This window comes from Jaculus jaculus, chromosome 17, assembly GCF_020740685.1.
Source record: "Jaculus jaculus isolate mJacJac1 chromosome 17, mJacJac1.mat.Y.cur, whole genome shotgun sequence".
In the NCBI taxonomy this organism is placed as follows: Eukaryota; Metazoa; Chordata; class Mammalia; order Rodentia; family Dipodidae; genus Jaculus; species Jaculus jaculus.
Genome location: NC_059118.1, coordinates 16,130,213 through 16,149,356, shown reverse-complemented (window position 1 = coordinate 16,149,356; position 19,144 = coordinate 16,130,213). Strand labels below are relative to the sequence as shown.

The 19,144-nt window shown below is 44.7% G+C and overlaps 1 protein-coding gene across 3 annotated transcripts in view; it reads right to left on the bottom strand.

Annotated features, from left to right (window-relative positions):
• Window positions 1-19,144, bottom strand: part of Klhl18 (kelch like family member 18) — a 65,773-nt gene that overhangs the window by 25,246 nt on the left and 21,383 nt on the right. For 2 of the 3 annotated variants that reach the window (XM_045136391.1, XM_004662035.3), the window contains exons 2-3: window positions 7,275-7,405; window positions 4,402-4,542 (exon numbers count right to left, since the gene is read on the bottom strand). In XM_045136391.1, the coding sequence (XP_044992326.1) occupies window positions 4,402-4,542; window positions 7,275-7,405 (272 nt within the window). Of the gene's footprint in view, window positions 1-4,401; window positions 4,543-7,274; window positions 7,406-10,619; window positions 10,773-19,144 lie in introns of all 3 variants that reach the window. The other variant, XM_045136392.1, reaches the window with a different exon arrangement.

The window sequence follows — 19,144 nt, the reverse complement described above, 5'->3', positions numbered from 1 at the left end:
AGGTTCAATTCCATAGAATCCTTATAAAGCCAGGTGCACAAAGTGGCACATGCATTTGGAGGTTCTCTCTCTATCCAAATAAATAAATTTTAAGAGGAAAATGTAGCCAGGTGTGGTGGCACACACCTTTAAACCCAGGACTTGGGAGGCAGAGGTAGGAGGATCACCGCAAGTTCGAGGCCACCTTGAGGATACACAGTGGATTCCAGGTCAGCCTGAGCTAGAGTGAAACCCTACCTCAAAAACAACAACAACAACAAAAAAAAAAGACCAGTGGCAGTATTCACCAGTGTGTCCGAGTAGCCAGCCTGGCAAAGACTGGTAGGGCTGTTTCTCAAGAACCTGCCTTGATAACTAGTCTAAGTTCTATATGGCTGTTGTTTCTGTCTATTGCTTTGAAGACTTACATGCATTTAGTTTTCTTTCTCTTCTTCTTAACATATTTTATTCATATGTGGATCCTAGCTACAGATGATTGGGCCTCTGCGTGAGAAGGAAAATACCTAGTAGCAGAGGCCAGGGCCAGTAAGTTAAAAAGGAGATATAAAGGGAAGAGAAAGGAAGGGAGGAGGGTACTTAATAGGTTGATATTGTATATATGTAAGTACAATGATTGAGATGGGGAGGGGATATGATGGAGAATGGAATTTCAAAGGGGAAAGTGTCAGGGGGGAGGGAGGGAATTACCATGGGTTTTTTTTTATAATCATGGAAAATGTTAATTAAAATTTTAAAAAATATTCATTTATTTGCAAGCAGAGAGAGATAGAGAGGAGAGGGAAAATGAATGAATGAATGGGTAAGCCAGGGCCTCCAGCCACTGCATCTGGCTTTATGTGGATACTGGGGAATTGAACTCAGATTGTTAGGTTTTGCAGGCAAGCACATTAACTACTGAGATATCTCTCCAGCCCTTTTTTCTTTTCTTTTTGTTTATGAGAGAGAGAGAGGCAGAGAGAGAGAGAGAGAGAGAAGGAGAGAGAGAATGGGCTTATGGGTGCGCCAGGGCCTCCATCTACTCCAGACGCATGCTCTACCTTGTGCACCTGGCTTACATGGGTACTAGGAAATCAAACCTGGGTCATTTGGCTTTGTAGGCAAGTACCTTAACCACTAAACCACCTCTCTAGCCCTCTTTCTTTTCTTTTAAAACACAAGGTTTCACTCTATATCCCAGGCTGTCTTGCATGCAAGTACTTTTAACCACTGAGCCATCTCTCCAGCCCACCCCAGACTATCTTGGAACTCACTATGTAGCCTAGGAGATGGTATCAAACTTGAGACAATCCTCCTGCCTCAGCTTCCTGAATGCTTGGATGCAGGCATGATAAATGAGCATGCCTGGCTCTGAATTTTTAAAGTCCAAAGAGATGAGAGCACACAGACCAAGCAACAGGGCCAGTGAGGAACACGGCTCAAGGCTAGAGTGTTCCTTAGTCAGTCAGCTATCAGATAAAGCTCTTTTCTGGGTGGTTGAGTGGACCTGTGCAGCACTTCACAAGCAAATGGCGGATCTGAGGGTGAACCAGCATCTGCACACACCTACCACTCTGACACCAACCCAGCAGGGCTCAAGACGCCAGAGACTGGGAGCTGGGCAGGGTGCACAGAGGTGGGAAAGCCACATCTTCTCACACTGGATTCCTGGACTGTATCTATGATCATGTTAGCTTGGGGTCAGTCACGCCTTCTCAACTGAAGTGTGCTACCATGCCCGGTAAGATGGGAGGTGAGAAGGCGGTTTGTGAAACTGCAGGTAGGAAAGACAGAGAGAGAGAGAGCCACCATATAGGAAAGGGGCCTGTTTAGGAGGAAGACAGGAAGGAAAACATACCTAAAAGGGAGACAAAGATCCACATCGTTCATTAACCCCTTCACAACCTTCTTCCTCAGACAGAGCCAACATTGTCTGGAATGAAGCTACATGCTATGTAGTGCTGTACTGGAGGCAGGAGGCAGGGACTTGACCTAAATACGCAGTGAGGCAGGGTCTCCCTCACACCCAGGCTGACCTGGAACTCTCTCAGGAGTCTCAGGCTAGTCTTGCGCTCACAGCGATCCTCCTACCTCTGCCTCCCGAATGCTGCGATTAAAGGTATGTGCCACCACACTTAACCAAATAAATATTTAAAAAACAAAACAAAAACCATAAACTAACTGTTTAGCATGCTTTGTTTTGTTTGCTTTTTTCAAGGCAGGGCTTACTCTAGCCCAGGCTGGTTGAACTCTGTAGACCCAGACTGACCTTGAACTCATGGCAATCCTCTTAGCTTCCCAAGAGCTGAGATTAAAGAGGTGCACCAGGATGTCCAGCTCCTGTTTAGCATCTTTTAGGTGACAGTGTCCTATGACCGCCTGAATCCAGTGTTGACAGTGATGACCTCAAAGGCCCCTAGGCGGAGCTGCTGTCCCTTGGGAAGGGTGAGATGGCCTCGGGACACACCTACTTCGTCAGAAAGTGGCACTCCGGATTTTATGGGAACAGATGAACCAAGTTCAGTCTGTGTCCTTAAGCACACAAACGAGTAGGAAAGACAATGTGCCCCAAATGTCCCCCATACATCCTTCTAGTCTGCCCCATGAGGCGTCCCAGGGCAAGGACAGGTCAGGTTCCAGGGTGCACTGTGCGCTGCCATTACCTTACACAGGACCACTGACCTCAAGATGAAACATTGCCCCCGCACCCAGTTGAGAAGCACCCCTGCATCAGAGGCATCACTGCCACTGTTATTACGATGGGGTGCACACACGACAATGCTCATGGTGCCCATGGGCACCACAAAGGCAGGATAAGGGCAGCAGGTGGGGGGCCACAGAGCAGCTCCGTGAGTGGGATTGGTGGAATGGGAATAGGGATAGGGAGGTAAACTCTCAGAAGGGATGACATTCACGAGGGTGGAGCTGAGGTGGAAGGAATGCTGCTGAACATCAGGTCGGGTGCCCAGTGAGGCTCAGGTGGAGGCTGGGGGGTTTGGTGGGAGAGCAGCGCACAGAGGAGCTTTTGTTTGCTCCCTGTCTGTGTGGGGCCAGCACTAACCCTCACCCCCAGGCCTCTGGGCGTCCAATGGCCTTTACCTGATGACAGAGCTCTATCATCTGTGGGAAGGAATAGTCTTATTTGCTCAGTTTAAAAAGTCAGCAAAAGGGGCTGGAGAGATGGCTTAGCGGTTAAGTGCTTGCCTGTGAAGCCTAAGGACTCTGGTTCAAGGCTCAATTCCCCAGGACCCACGTTAGCCAGATGCACAAGGTGGCGCATGCATCTGGAGTTTGTCTGCAGTGACTGGAGGCCCTGGTGCTCCCATTCTCTCTCTCTCTGTCTCTTTCTCTGTCGCTCTCAAATAAATAAAAATAAACAATATAAATAAATAAATAAGGTCATGAAAAAAAACATGTAGCAGAAAACCAGACAGCAGAGATACGTGAGGGTAGAATTCATAGTCCCCACCCAAAAAGACCACATGATGATTGTTTCTGGTGGACAGAGAATTCCAGGAAGAAAAAGCCCATTTAGGTGGACTCTGAATGAATAGTATAAAAAGGCCAAGAAACTTAGGTGCGCGTGGTAGTGCGCACCTTCAATCCCAGCACTCGGGAAGCAGAGGTAGGAGGATTGCCTTGAGTGAATTCCAGGTCAGTCTAGACTAGAGTGAGACTCTACCTTGAAAAACGGAAGGAAGGAAGGAAGGAAGGAAGGAAGGGAGGGAGGGAGGGAGGGAGGGAGGGAGGGAGGGAGGGAGGGAGGAAGGAAGGAAGGAAGGAAGGAAGGAAGGAAGAGAGGAAGGAAGGAAGGAAGGAAGGAAGGAAGGAAGGAAGGAAGGAAGGAAGGAAGGAAGGAAGAAAGAAAGAAAGGGAGAGAAAAGAAAAGAAACTCAAGGAGGGGTATCAAAACAAATATGGGAATATGGAGAGGTCTAAGGAACAGTTAGCAAGCACCAAATAAATGACTTCAGTGAGAAATTAGAGGCTGGGCAGATTGGAGAAAGAAGATCAAAAGAGGTATATGTCACCACGGGAGGCAGGCAGGACCATGTAAATGCCTGAAGAGATGGCATTTCTCAAGGTTGATATCAAGAAATGCCCATCTCTGTACAGTAACCTTCCCAGTTCACTCTATTAAAAAATGAAAATTTATTTTATTTTTGAGAATGGGTGCACCAAGGCCTCTAGCCACTGCAAACAAACTCCAGGTGCATCTGGCTTACGTGGGTCCTGGGAATCAAACCTGGGTTCTTTGGCTTTGCAGGCAAGCGCCTTAGCCGCTAAGCCATCTCTCCAGCCCCAAATACAAATTTCTACACACATACATACACCAAAAAAAAAAAAAAAATCCAAATACACCACTCACTCAGCAAAATGGCAGGGGGGCTCCTGAATGGAGCAGGCGCCCCACGATCCACTCACCGTTCTCGGAGGAATGTGCAACAGGCGTCTTTGATGCTCTGCAGCTGCAGGAAACTGGCCCCCATCAACAGTGACTGGACATTTTGCTGGTCGATGGCAAGGTTGCCATTGTAAGCAAAGTTGATCAGAGCCTCCAGGGCACTAGAGGGAAGAGGGAGAGCCATGAGAAGCTCCTCAGAGGTGAGTCTTGGCCCACAGGTGACTCAACCCTAACTGAACTAGCATGGCCACCTGGCCGGGCTGTGCTCAAAAACCCACTTAGCCGAGCAGGGTGTGGTGGCACTCTGTAACCCAGCACTTGGGAGGCCACAGCAGGAGGCTGAGACAGAGAGTTCAAGGCCCAGCCTGGGCTATAGTGAGACTATGTCTCAAAATAAACAAAATCCGGGCTAGAGAGATGGCTTAGTGGTTAAGTGCTTGCCTGTGAAGCCTAAGGACCCTGGTTCAAGGCTCGATTCCCCAGAACCCACGTTAGCCAGATGCACAAGGGGGCGCATGCGTCTGGAGTTCGGTTGCAGTGTCTAGAAGCCCTGGCGCGCCCACTCTCCTCTCTCTCTCTCTGCCTCTTTCTCTCTGTCACTCTCAAATAAATAAATAAATAAATAAATAAATAAATAAAATAAATAAACAAAATCCATTTTGCCCTATCCTTCAGTTTATCTAAATGGAATAGTTAATTACTTCACCATAGCCAAAGACTCATTCTCCCAAAGCTGGCTTCATTGTCTATATAACTTTTTTGCATATCAAAGAAAACAATCACCCACAAATTCACTATTGAAAACCTAACAGAAAGAAACCAGGTGTGGTGGTGCATGCCTTTAATCCCAGCACTCGGGAGGCCATGAGTTTGAGGCCACCCTGAGACTACATGCTGAATTCCAGGTCAGCCTAGGCTAGAGTGAGGCCCCACCTCAAAAAAACAGGGAAAAAAACAACAACAAAAAGCTAACAGAGGTGTTTGCTGGCTCATGTCTATAGGCCTAGCAACTTTCCCCATGTTTCACCATTATGATATTAAGAGGTCATGCAACAAACGACCAATGGGCTTGATCCATTGAACTCCAATTTTCTGATCCATCAAATAATGTTTTTGTTTTTGGTTTATCAAGGTAGGGTCTCACTCTAGCCCAGGATGACTTGGAATTCACTATATAGTCTCAGGCTGGCCTTGAATTCACAGTGATCCTCCTATTTCTGCCTCCTGAGTGCTGGAATTAAAGGTGTGTGCCACCAAAAATAATGTTAAAATTTGCCACATTCTAGACCTGTGTGGTCCAATACAATACAGTCTCTAAGAGCCACATGTGACTATTCAGAATTAAATAAATTTATTTAAATAAATATTTAAAAAATATTCCCAGCTATACACAGTGGTAAAAACCTATAACCCTAGTACTTGGGAGGCTGAGGCAGGAGATTGCTGTGAGTTTGAGGCCAGCCTGTGCTCATAATAGCAAGACAACCAAGATTACATAGGTTACAAGGTTACCCTATCACAAAACAAAACTACATTTGCATAATTGCAGAAAGTCCTAATGGAAAACACAATTCTAGACCAGAAAAGAAGTGTATGATTACTGGAAGTACTATTGTGCCAGCCAAAATGGAGAGCTCAGAAAAATCATAAAATATACTACTATCTTGGTATCTAACATCAGGTTAAAAAAACATACTGGGGGGCTGGAGAGATGGCTTAGCGGTTAAGGCGCTTGCCTGCGAAGCCAAAGGATCTAGGTTCGATTCCCCAGAACCTATGGAAGCCAGATACACAAGGTGGCACATGCGTCTGGAGTTCGTTTGCAGCAGCTGGAGGCCCTGGCACACCTATTCTTTCTTTCTCTGCCTCTCTCTCTCTCTCTAAAATAAATAAAATAGGGCTGGGTGTGGTGGCACACACCTTTAATCCCAGCACTTGGGGGAGGCAGAGGTAGGAGGATGACCATGCGTTTGAGGCCACCCTGAGACTACATAGTGAATTCCAGATCAGGCTGGGCTAGACTGAGGGCCTACCTCAAAAAACCAAATAAATAAATAATACTGGATTCTAAGTATTTAAGTGTGTTAAATTTATTTTGTGTGTGTGTGTGTGTGTGTGTGTGTGTGTGTGTAGATGTACATGTCCTGTGCACTAGTGCAGAGGCCAGAGGAGAATGTCAGTTCTTCTACCACTCATCACATGTTTTCTCAAGATGACGTCTTTCTCTGAACCAGAGCTGCAGTTTTCACCAGCCCTAGTGATTCTCCAGTCCCCACTCCCCACACGACTGGGGCTACAGGCACGTGTGGCCGTACCTAGCTGTTTATGTGAGCCCCGAGGAATTGGACTTAAACCCAGACTCAGAACCTCATACTTGCTTAGCAAGTGCTCTGGAGTGCTGAGCCATCTCCCAAACCCTGTTACTTTAAAATAAAAACAGCATCAAAACTCTTGCCAGGAATGGTAGCGCACACCTTTAGTCCCAGCACTCGGCAGGCAGAGGTAGGAGGATCGCCATGAGTTCGAGGCCAGCCTGAGACTGCACAGTGAATTCCAGGTCAGCCTGGGCTACAAAAAAACAATCTTCTTCATAGCCAGGTGTGGTGGTATATACCTATAATCCCAGTACTGAAGGTTCAAAAGCTGAGCTCAGGGCCAGTCTGGGCCACACAGCAAAACTTCCTCAAAAAACAAGCAGCAAACACATCAATTAACCTTCATTTTAAACCTACCTCAGGCCACTGGCTGAGGATTGCATCTTTTCAGTCCTTATCTACTGTGTATAGAAATGTGCTGTTAGGGTGTCATGAGGCAGACCCTCCAGTGGTCTAATGCACAGGCAGAAACTGCACATGGCAAGCACCCTGTGTGAGTTCATGGCAAGATTTAGTACCTTGGGTCCATTCCTTGCATGACAATCTCATCCTGCTTACACTCCATCATGTCGTTCGTAAACATGGCATGGAAGTATGGGATGGAGGCCGCTAAGACGATCCGATGAGCACTGAACTTGTGGTCCCCAATCTGTGGGCAAAGGAAAATACAAAGACAAATGTTGAATAACAAACATAACCTAATCTCTCCTTCCACAGGTTATCCCTCTTCCCACTGCTGGAGACTGAAGGCATCCCAGGGCATGACAGTGAAGGCTAATCAGAGACCCTGGAATTCAGTACATTCAGTTGTCATAGAAGAATACAAATAACCCATTTAAAAATATTTATTTATTTATTTTAGAGAAAGAGAGGTACAGAGAGAGAGAGAAAAAAAAATGGGCATGCCAGGGTCTCTAGCCACTACAAATGAACTCCAAATGCATGTACCACCTTGTGCAATTGGCTTACGTGGGTCCTGGGAATCAAACCTGGGTCCTTAGGCTCCTCAGGCATGCATCTTAACTGCTAAGCCATCTTTCCAGCCCCAGACAACACATTTTAATGAGATGTTTTAATGCTTAAAAATAGTATAAGCCAGCCAGGCGTGGTGGTGCATGCCTTTAATCCCAGCACTCGGGAGGCAGAGGTAGGAGGATTGCCATGAGTTTGAGGCCACCCTGAGACTCCATAGTGAATTCCAGGTCAACCTGGGCTAGAGTGAGACCCTACCTGGAAAAAACAAACAAACAAACAAACAAAAAAAAAAGCCTGAACACTCCAAATTCTACTTTTTAAAATTTTTATTTCTTTGAGAGAGAGAGGAAGAGGCAGGAAGAAAGAAATGGTTGTACAAATTCCAGATGTATGCACCACCATGTACATCTGACTTACATGGGTCCTGGGGAATCAAACCTGGGTCCTTTGGCTTTGTAAGCAAGTGTTTCAACCACCGAGCCAACAACCCAGCCCCAAATGTGACTTTTTATTTACTCAATAGCCTCTGATCACCCTTGTGTATCTTCTACCAACTCAAACACTTGACTGCTTTCATACTTTGTACTCTAGTTTTTCAATCTATTTATTTAAGAGACAGAGAGGGAGAAAGATGCAGATAGGGGCTAGAGAAATGGCTCAGTGGTTAAGGCACTTTCCTGTGAAGCCTAAGGACTCATGTTCGACTCTCCAGATCCCATGTAAGACAGACACACAAAGGTGAGGCAAGTGCACAAGGTCATACATGCCCACTAGGTGGCACAAGTGCCTGGAGTTTGACTGCAATGGCTGAGGCCCTGGCTTACTTGGATACTAGGGAATCAAATCTGGGTCCTTAGGCTTCACAGGCAAGCGCTTAACCGCTAAGCCATCTCTCCAGCCCTCTTTTTTTTTTTTTTTTTTTTTTTTGAGGCAAGCCCAACAGACTGGCCTTTTTTCCTAATGTGAGACAGCAAGAGTGAGAGAGAGAAAGAAGTGATGCAACAGGAACTCCAGCCACTGTAATCGAACTCCATATGCGAGCGCCACCTTTTGTGCAAGTGTGAGCTAGTGTGCTTGCATCACCTTGTGTATCTGGCTAACTGGGACCTGGAGAGTCAAACGTGAGTCGTTAGGCTTCACAGGCAAGTGCCTTTACCACTAAGCCATCTCTCTAGCCTTCATTTTCTTTTTTTGAGACAGAGTTTCATTAGGTATCCTAGGCTAGCCTAACCCTTCTGATCCTCCTGCTTCCACTTCCATAGTGGAAGTGGATTACAGATGGACACCACCATACATGGCTCTCATTGTATTCTGGGGATTGAACCTACAGCCTTGAGCATACTAGGCAAGTTGTTGACTACTGAGCTATATTCCCAAGCCATTCCCAAATTCCTCAAACTGCTAGCAGGAAAAGCACGTCATCCTGTTTAGAACACGCTCATATTGCCAATCCTGGATCGTGTTGGGTGGCATAGATCTGTGCTGATTTGCCTCAGCCTGTCCACCAACTGAGTATGACTCAAGGCACATTTGCAAACCTGACAGAGACATGTCACAATGGTGAATGGATGAGGAGATGACTGGGGGGATGGGCTCTGCCGCAGACTGAAATTACTGAGCTTCCTCGGAGAATTGTGATATATAACATATGTAAAAATAATTAGCACAGTAATATGGACATGGCAGAGATAGAAATAAAAGTTTTCATTGCACCTAGCTGACAGTGCCAACTAAAGATTAAGACAGAAATAACTGACATCCTCAAGTTAAAAATCTAGAAAACTGGTCTCTTGGGTCTAGAGATTAAGATTCTGAAGCGCTGATTCTTCTACGGTACATAAGCAAACTGTACAATTTTGCCAGGTCCCAGGTTAGAATGATGGTTTATTCTTAGGGAAACTTGCAAGTAGTAAGTAAAAACCTTTTGAGAGTCTCAAAAGAGATACCATGGGGCTGGAGAGATGGCTTAGCAGTTAAGCCGCTTGCCTGTGGAGCCTAAGGCCCAGGTCCGATTGTCCAGGTCCCATGTAAGTCAGATGCACAATGGTGGCACATGTGTCTGGAGTTCGTATGCAGTGGCTAAAGGCCCTGGTATGCCCATTCTCTCTTTCTCTCTGTCTCTAATAAATAAATAAATAAACAAATAAAAATAAAAATCTTTAAAAAAAGAGATACTATGAATAAAGGTAAATGATAATGATATCCAGTTACTTTATAAGACAATACTAGAAAACACAGCACAGCATTACAAGTCAAAATACTTGGGGCTGGGGAAGTGGTTCAGTGGTTAAAGGTGCTTGCTTGCAAAGCCTGCTGACCAAGGTTCAATTTCCCAGCACTCATGTAAAGCCACTCACAGGCCAGACTTGGAAGGTGCCCTGTCTCAAAGGTAGAGCCCAATTTCTCTGACCTCAACATGCACACCTTGGCATGTGTGTCCACATATATATGTACACACACACCCTTCCTAGGAAATAAAAGGAAAGCAAAAGCCATGTGATATATAAAAACAGCACCAGTTTCCAAGTCAGCTTATTACCTTTCCTAGGACCTGGACAAATCTCTTCTTTTGAGCCTGAGCCTCAGTTTCATTATAGGTAACATAACAGGCTTTATTTAACTAGTCCAGGTTTCCCCACAGTTAGTTGCTGTGCTCAGAACAATACTCAACACAAACGTGGAAAATTTTTTTTTTTTTTTTTTTTTTTGAGGTAAGGTCTCACTCTAGCCTAGGCTGATGTGGAACTTACTCTGTAGTCCCAAGTTGGCTTCAAACTCATGGTGATGTTCCTATCACAGCCTCCTGAATGTTGAGATTAAAGGCATGTGGTACCACACACAGACAAAAGAAAAAGTTCATACTTTTTATTACGATGTCATGCACATACCTTGGAGGAGGAACTGTACAAACACAGGAAAGACACTGGCCTAGCGTACAGACTGGTGCACATGTGGGCTGGACGGACTTACACGCCTATGCCATGGAACCGTTGCGTCATGGTAATCTCTACATCAGAGGTTATTCCCTGGCTAGTCTAAGACTAAAGACAACAGAAAAAAATATCAGAAATCCTGACCATCTCATTGTCTTCCTCAGATTTAAATTGTTTTAACACACATATATATATATACCTTCCCATTTCTTCTTTGAAAAGACTGGTAAAGCACAAATCCCTATCCTGAGCTGGCGGTGTCTTTCTATTAGTGGGGAGAGTACAGCTGACGGGACAAATGGGTTCCCTGTCAAAGGCAGCGGGACACCAACATTCCACCAGCTGCTCATTCAAGCAGAAAAGCAGTTGGGCAAATTTTGAGCCTAGGGGCTGGAGAGATGGCTTAGCAGCTAAGGTGCTTGCCTGCAAAGCCAAAGAATCCAGGTTCGATTCCCTAGTACCCGTGTATAAAACCAGATGCACGAACGGGCACATGCACCTGGAGTTTGTCTGCAGTGGCTTAAGGCCCTGTGGTGCCCATTCTCTCCCGCTTTCTCTCAAATAAATAAATGAAGCCCTGCTGAGTGAAATTTAAAAGAAAAAAAAAAAAAAGGAAGAAGAAGAAGCTTTTCCTGGTGGCACAAGCCTATTAGCCCCACTACTTGGAAGTCTGAAGCAGGGGGTGGCAAGTTTAAGGCTTGCCTAAGCTACAGAGCAAGTTAAAGGCCAGTCTAGAGCTTGGCTTGGTGGTGCACACCTTTAATCCCAGTACTCAGGAGGCAGAGGTAGGAGGATTACTGTGAGTTCAAGGCCACCCTGAGACTACATAGTGAATTCCAGGCCAGCCTGAGCTACAGCGAGACCCTACCTCAAAGAAAAAAGAAAAGCAAGCCATCAAACAAGCTTAGGCTGAAGAGATGGCTCAGCAGTTAAGGCACTTGCCTGCAAAGCCTAATGATCCTGGTTCAATTTCCCAGTTCCCACATGGCTGGACATTCCCATTCTCTCTCTTTCTGTCTGCCTCTTTCTCACTGTTGCTCCCTCAAATAAATAAAGTTAGCTAGGCATGGTAGTGTGCACTTTTTTTTTTTTTAATTTTTTGAGGTAAGGTCTTGCTCTAGACCAGGCTGACCTGGAATTCACTATGCAGTCTCAGGGTGGCCTGGAACTCTCCACGATTCTCCTACCTCTCCCTCTCAAACGCTGCGATTAAAGGTGTGTGCCACCACTGCCCAGCTGGTAGTGTGCACCTTTAATCCCAGCACTCAGGAGGCAGAGGCAGAGGTAGGAGGATAGCTGTAAGGCCAGCCTGAGACTACAGAGTAAGTACCAAGTCAGCATGGCCTACAGCGAAACCCCACCTCAAAATAACAAACAAACAAAAAACAACAAAAAGAGCTAGAGGGCTGAGGAGATGGTCCAGTGGTTAAAGGGGTTTGCTTTCAAAGCCCGTGTGCCCAAATTTGGTTCCCCAGAATCCGTGAAAAGCAGTATATAAGGCCAGGCATGGTGGCACGCACCTTTAATCCCAGCACTTGGGAGGCAGAAATAGGAGAATCACCATGAGTTCAAGGCCACCCTGAGACTATACAGTGAATTCCAGGTCTTCTTGGGCTACAGTAAAACCCCTCCCCCACTCCCCCCACCTCTGCAAAAAAGCAATATCTATAACAATGGGAGGTGGAGTCAAGAAAATTTGCCAGCTAGACTGGCATTCATTCATAGTGGCAAGAGACCCTGTCTCAAAGATGGTGAAAGAGCACAGCCATATCAAAATTGCAAAATTGTCTTTGTACCGTATATACACATAGAGACACACACAGCTTTTTTTTAAGTGGGGTGGGAGGAGAGCTGGAGAGACAACTTAGAGGTTAAGGCACTTGCTTGCAGAGACAAGGGATCCAGGTTCAATTCCCTAGTAGCCACGTGAGCCAGATATGTACAAGGTGAAGCATGTATCTGGAGTTCTTTTGCAGAGGCTGAAAGCCCTGGCACATCCATATACTCTGTCTCTCTTTCTCTCAAATAAATAAAGTAAATAAACAAATAAAAATTTTAACCAGGTGTGATGGTGCATGCCTTTAAATCCCAGCACTTGGGAGGCAGAGGTAGGAGGATCACCATGAGTTCAAGGCCAGCCTGGGCTAGAGTGAGACCCTTCCTTGAAATAACAAAAAATTAAAATAAAAATAAATTTTTGGGCTGGAGAGATGGCTTAGCAGTTAAGGTGCCTGCCTGCAAAACCTAAAGACCTTGGTTTGATTCAATGCACAAAGTGGCACATGTGTCTGGAATTTGTTTGCAGTAGCTAGAGGCTATGGGCACCAAGTCTCTCTCCCTATCTCCCTCTTTTTCTCTCTTTCTCAAATAAATAAAATAGTTAAAAAAAATTTTTTTAAGGACGGGATGGAGAGATGGCTTAGTGGTTAAGGCACTTGCCTGCAAAACCAAAGGGCCCAGGTTTGTTTCCCCAGGACACACATAAGCCAGATGCACAAGGTGGCACATACATTTGAAGTTCATTTGCAGTGGCTAGAGGCTCTGGTGCATCCCTTCTTTCTCTGAAGTAAATAAATAAATAATTTTAAACAGGAGGGGAAGCTGCTAGAGATATTGCTCAGTGGTATAGCCCTTGTGCCCAAGACTATAGGTTCAATCCCCAGTACCATCAATCAATCAATAAAATGCAAAAGCTGCCAAGTATGGTGGCACGCACCTTTAAGCCCAACACTTGGGAGGGAGAGGTGGATCACCACAGGTTCAAGGCCAGCCTGAGACTACAGAGTGAATTCCATCAGCCTGGTCTAGAGCAAGACCGTACCTGGAAAAACTAATAGATAAATAAATAAAATGCAAAAGCAATGTGAATGAGTTAACCTCTAAAATTACTATAGATAAGATTAAGTTGTTAAGTATAAGTAAATTCCTTTGAGAGAAACTGCATAACATGGTAGAAAAGAACAGGTACTTTTTTTTTGTTTGTTTTTAAAGGTAGGGTCTCACTCTAGTCCAGGCTGACCTGGAATTCACTATGTCATCTCAGGGTGACCTGGAACTGAACTCATGGAGATCTTCCTACTTCTGCCTCTCAAGAGCTGGGACTAAAGGCGTGTGCCACCGCAAGTTACTTGGGTTAAAATCTAGGGGTGTAGCGTCTGCTGCTGTCTGGCTAAATGGATATACTGTGCTTATCAAACTGCCCAGTAAGCACTTCTATTAATGTTCATACCCTTATATTAATGCTACTCTCACTTTTGGTAGAGAACTTTCTCTTTTCAGATGGCAGTGACCTTGGGACGACTCAGAAGGCATCATGGTGCTGGAAAGAAGTGACAGGAGTGCTCAGTACTGCAATATCTCTATCACACCTTCCAAGGCTCAGGGTCCATTGCGGAAGAGGTAGTGGAAAGAATGTAAGAGTCAAAGGAAGGGTAGGACTCCTTACAATGTGCTCCTCCAGACACAAAATGGCCTGGATATCCATGAGCTCACAGTGCCTGACACTACCTATACAATATCATCATAACAGGAAGTAAAAGATCATGACATCAAAATAAAAGACAGACTGATTGAGAGGGGGAGGCGATAATGGAAAATGGAGTTTCAAAGGGGAAAGTGGGGGGAGGGAAGGCATTACCATGGGATATTGTTTACAATCATAGAAGTTGTTAATAAAAAAAACTGAAGAAGGGCTGGAGAGATAGCTTAGTGGTTAAGCGCTTGCCTGTGAAGCCTAAAGATCCCGGTTCGAGGCTCAATTTCCCAGGTCCCACGTTAGCCAGATGCACAAGAGGGCGCAAGCGTCTGGAGTTCGTTTGCAGTGGCTGGAGGCCCTGGCACGCCCATTCTCTCTCTTCTGTCCCTATCTGCCTCTTTCTCTCTCTGTCACTATCAAATAAATAAAAATAAACAAAAAAAATTTAAAAATAAATTGAAGAAGAAAAAAAAATCTAGGTCTCAGGTTGGAGGGATGGCTTAGCAGTTAAGGTGCTTGCCTACAAAGCCTAAGGACCCAGGCTTGATTTCCCAGTACCCATGTAAAGCCATATGCACAAGGTGGCACATGTGTCTGGAGCTCATGTGCAGTGGCTAGAGGCCTTAGTGAGCCCATTTTATCTATCTGCTTCTTCCTTCTCAAATAAATATTTTAAAAAAGAATCTAGAGGGCTGGGGAGATAGTCCATGGTTAAAGTGCTTGCTGCAAAAACCTAACAACACGGGTTCTATTCCCTATTACCCAAGTGATGTCTGATGCACAAAGTAGTGCATACATCTGGAGTTTGTTTGCAGTGGCTAGAGACCCTGGCACACCCATTCATTCCTTCCCCCTCTCTCTTTCTTTCTCCCCTTTGCAAATAAATAAATAAAAATATTTCAAAAAAAAAAAAAAAAGAATCTAGAGCTAGGGATATGGCTTAGGTTAAGGTGCTTGCCTGCAAAGCCAAAGGGCCTAGGCTCGACTCCCTAGGACCTGCATAAGCCAGATGCACAAGGTGGAGCATGTGTTTGGAGGTCGTTTGCAGCCACTGAAAGCCCTGGCACACCCATTCTCTATCTGCCTTTCTCTCTCTCAAATAAATACAAATAATAATAAAATGAACCTAGGTCTCACTGCTCAATAAATGGGTTAACACTACATTAATTACCTATCTGTGTGACTTAATTTATTCACTTGTAAAATAGGAAAAACAGTGCCTCTCATGGAATTATTGTAACATCTGCAAGGCATTTAAAACAATTCATAGCATAATATACATAGTATTTTTTTTTCAAGGTAGGGTCTCATTTTAGCCCAGGCTGACCTGCGAACTCACAGCTATCCTCCTACCTCTGCTTCCTGAGTGCTGGGATTGAAGGCGTGCATCATTATGCCCAGTTCATGGCATATATTAAACAGTATCTAAGTGCTTGGTAAGCAAAACGATGTCCTCAAATTTAGAAGCTATTTTTAAGACTTTTATGGAAGAGTTGGCAAACTATGGTCTATGGGTTCAATCTGTCCTGCCTCCTGCTTTAGAATGGACCGTGAGTTAAAAATAGTTTTTATACTTTTAAACAGTTGGGGAAAAATTAAAAGACTAATATTTCAAGATGTTATGGTTTGAATATGAAACATTTCTCACTGGCTCATATGTCAATGACTTGGTCCTGAGCTGGTGGTTCTAGAAACTTTACAAATGGGGCCTAGCCAGAGGAAGGAGGTTGTGGAAGTGTGTTCCTGAGGCCTGTATCTTGTCCCTGGCCCCTTCCTCCACCTCTCTCTGCTTCCTGACCACCAAGATGTGAGCTGTTCTGCCACACCCTCCCCGCCAGGATGGAGCATAATGGATAAAACCTCTGAAACCATGAACAGAACAAGAGAGGAACATATTACTCCCTTGAGCAGTTGTACCTTTTGCTGCAGCAACAAAAAGTCACAAAAGAAATTCAAGTTTCAGTGTCCATCTATTGTGATATAGACATGCCTGTATATGGCAAAGTTCAGTAGTTGGGACAGTGACCAATAGCCTAAAAGCTAAAAATAGTTGTTACCTGCCCTTTTATAGACAATGTTTGCTGACTTCTGCTCTGGAGTCACAAGGAACCATATTGCAAAGAAGGAAGCGGATTCTCTAGAAAGAAATGGTTTCCTTCTTTAAGACCCACAGCCCCAGCACGTCTCATTAATTTTCTAGCGGTGTTCACAGACTCTTGGCTAAACCAACATAAATTATCTGCAGTCTTTGGAGCTCAGCATTGAGATGATATGTCCTAGATAAAAATGCTTACACCTGTGTACCAGCAAATAATCTGGGCGGAAATAGAGGCATTTCTACCAGAGGCGAATGCCTTGCTGTTTCCCTATTTCTTTTCTTTTTGGGGGGCGGGGGGGGGGAAGAGATGGGTTTATGTAGCCCAGACTGGCCTTGACTTTTGATTCTTCTGCCTCCACCTCCAGTGTTTGGATTATAGGTATGTACCACTACTTTTTTTTTTTTTTCTCCGTATATGCTAGGAAAGAATTCTATCAACTGAGCTACATACTCAGCCCTGTATCTGTGTTTGTGTATGTAGGCCTGATTGGTCTTGAACTTATTTAGCAGCTGAGGCCAACCTTGAGCTCACTGCAATCCTGCAAGTGCTAGGATTACACACTTGTGCCACAACACTCAGCTCCAAGTTATTCCAGACTGTGTGTGTTTTGATGTCACAGTCTTGGGTGGGAAATATGTATGGCAGGAAAGCTAGTAGGAAAATCTTTTGTAATTTTCTGTTTGGGTGGTGAAGATTGAAACCAGGGCCTCACACATACTAATCAAGCCTTCCTACAACTCAGCTATGCCCTCCAAGTCAAATTTTTACCCCCCTGCCACGTCTTTTCCTGCGTGGCACTGAGAGCTGAACTCCTGACTTGCATACAAGTACTCTGCAACTGCGTTAGTCTCAGCCCTCTACAACCTTGAGACAGACAGCTGTTTTAGGAGATGTCAAGTTTTGCTTTTAGAACTTTAAACTGGGGCTGGAGAAGTGGCTCAGTGTTTGCAAAAGCCTCACAGCCCAGGTTTGATTCCCCAGTACCCATATGAAGCCAGATGCACAAAGTAACACATGTGCCCAGAGTTCATTTGCTGCAGCAGGAGGCACCTAGTGCATTTATACTCTGTGTCTTTCTCTCAAATAAATAAATAAATAAAAATATTTTTAAAAATTTAGCTTGGTATGATGGTAGAGCATCTTTGATCTTAGCACGTAGGAGGCCAAGCAAGGTAGGAGGATCACTGTGAGTTCGAGGCCAGCCTGAGACTACAAAGTAAATTCCAGGTCAGCCTGTCCTAGAGCAAGACCCTACCTCGAAAAAACAAACAAAAAAAATATAAATTATATCTAAAACAAAGTAGTTTCACAGCAATGTATAGGCTGGTGTTTAGCCAAACAAGTGGGTACCCCTGTCTATTGACACATAAAATAGAAGTTGAGTAGGGTTAGGTGGCACAAAGCTTTAATCTTAGCACATGGGAGGCTGCAGCAAGAGGAATGCCATGAGTTCAAGACCAGCCTAGGCTGCAGAGTGAGACCTTACCTCAAAATAAGTAAATAAATAAATAAATCTTAAGTTGACACAAAAAAATTGGTATCACATTCATATGCCAATGTGAAATGTGGGTACAGCCACTTTGGAAAATAGCTGGGCAATTTCTTCTAAAAATGCTACCATATAACACAGCAATTGTCTTCTTGGACACTTACACCAGAAAAACAAAAACTAAAAAGAGAACATGGTCGTGGGAAAGCTCTGTATGAGGGAGGTCACTGGTAGTCCTAACAGAATTAGCAGGGTGTGGCCGGACATAACTGATTACCTATCACAGAACAGCAGCTCCTCCAGCGGGGGCAATCTTTGCATGTTTTATGCTTCCTCCAACCGCCTGGCAATTAACACTCGGCATTTGTTGAATGAAGTTTCTGAATGAATAAACTCAACATATAATTCAGTCTGATCATGTGAGTTCCTGTTATTTTGGGCTCCCTCCTTCTTAAGTCTGACCAAACCCTAACTTGCCCTAATCTACTTTACCCAGTTCTATCTACCCCCCCCCATATCTCTCTTTTAAGCTGCTGGCAATTTCTTGAAATGTACCTGTCCCCCCTTATTTCCTATTTGCTGCCTTGTCAATTAATCCTCAGCCTCCAAGATTGAAATGCTGCCTCCTCTGAGAGCTCTTCTGATTTCTAGGCAGTTGGCTCTCCTCTTCTTAAGGCACCTGGCACATGCCTTCACCATAGCACACACTGTATTCTTCCTAATGAACGTCCCTACAACCAGGCTCAAAAAAAAAAAAGAAAAAAAAATTTTTTTTTTCAAGGTGGGGTCTCACTCTAGCCCAGGCTGACCTGGAAGTCACTATGGAGTCTCAGGGTGGCCTCGAATTTACGGCAATCCTCCTACTTCTTCCTCCCGAGTGCTGGGATTAAAGGCGTGCGCCACCACGCCCGGCTCAAAAATTTTTTAATATTTTTATTTTTTAATTTATTTGGGAAAGAGAGAATGGGCACACCAGGACCTCCAGCCACTGCAAACAAACTCTAGATGCATGTGCCAACTAGTGCACCTGGCTTACATGGGTTCTGGGGAATTGAACCTAGGTCCTTTGGCTTTGCAGGCAAGCACCTTAACTGCTATCTCTCCAGGTCCCAGGCTCAAAATTCTTCCCAGAAAAGGGAAGGTTGTATTTAGCCCTTAACACTGTGCTTTATGCACAAGTATACTTAATGAATCCTAAACCTTCTTTCGTAAAAAGGCCCTGTATCTGAGATCTAGAAAAGTAACAGAATTTCTGATGAATTTTACATTTTTTTTAAAAAAAATTATTTTTATTTATTTTGACAGTGACAGAGAGAGAGAGAAAGAGGCAGAGAGAAAAAAAGAATGGGTGCGCCAGGGCCTCCAGCCACTGCAAATGAACTCCAGACATGTGCGCCCCCTTGTGCATCTGGCTAAC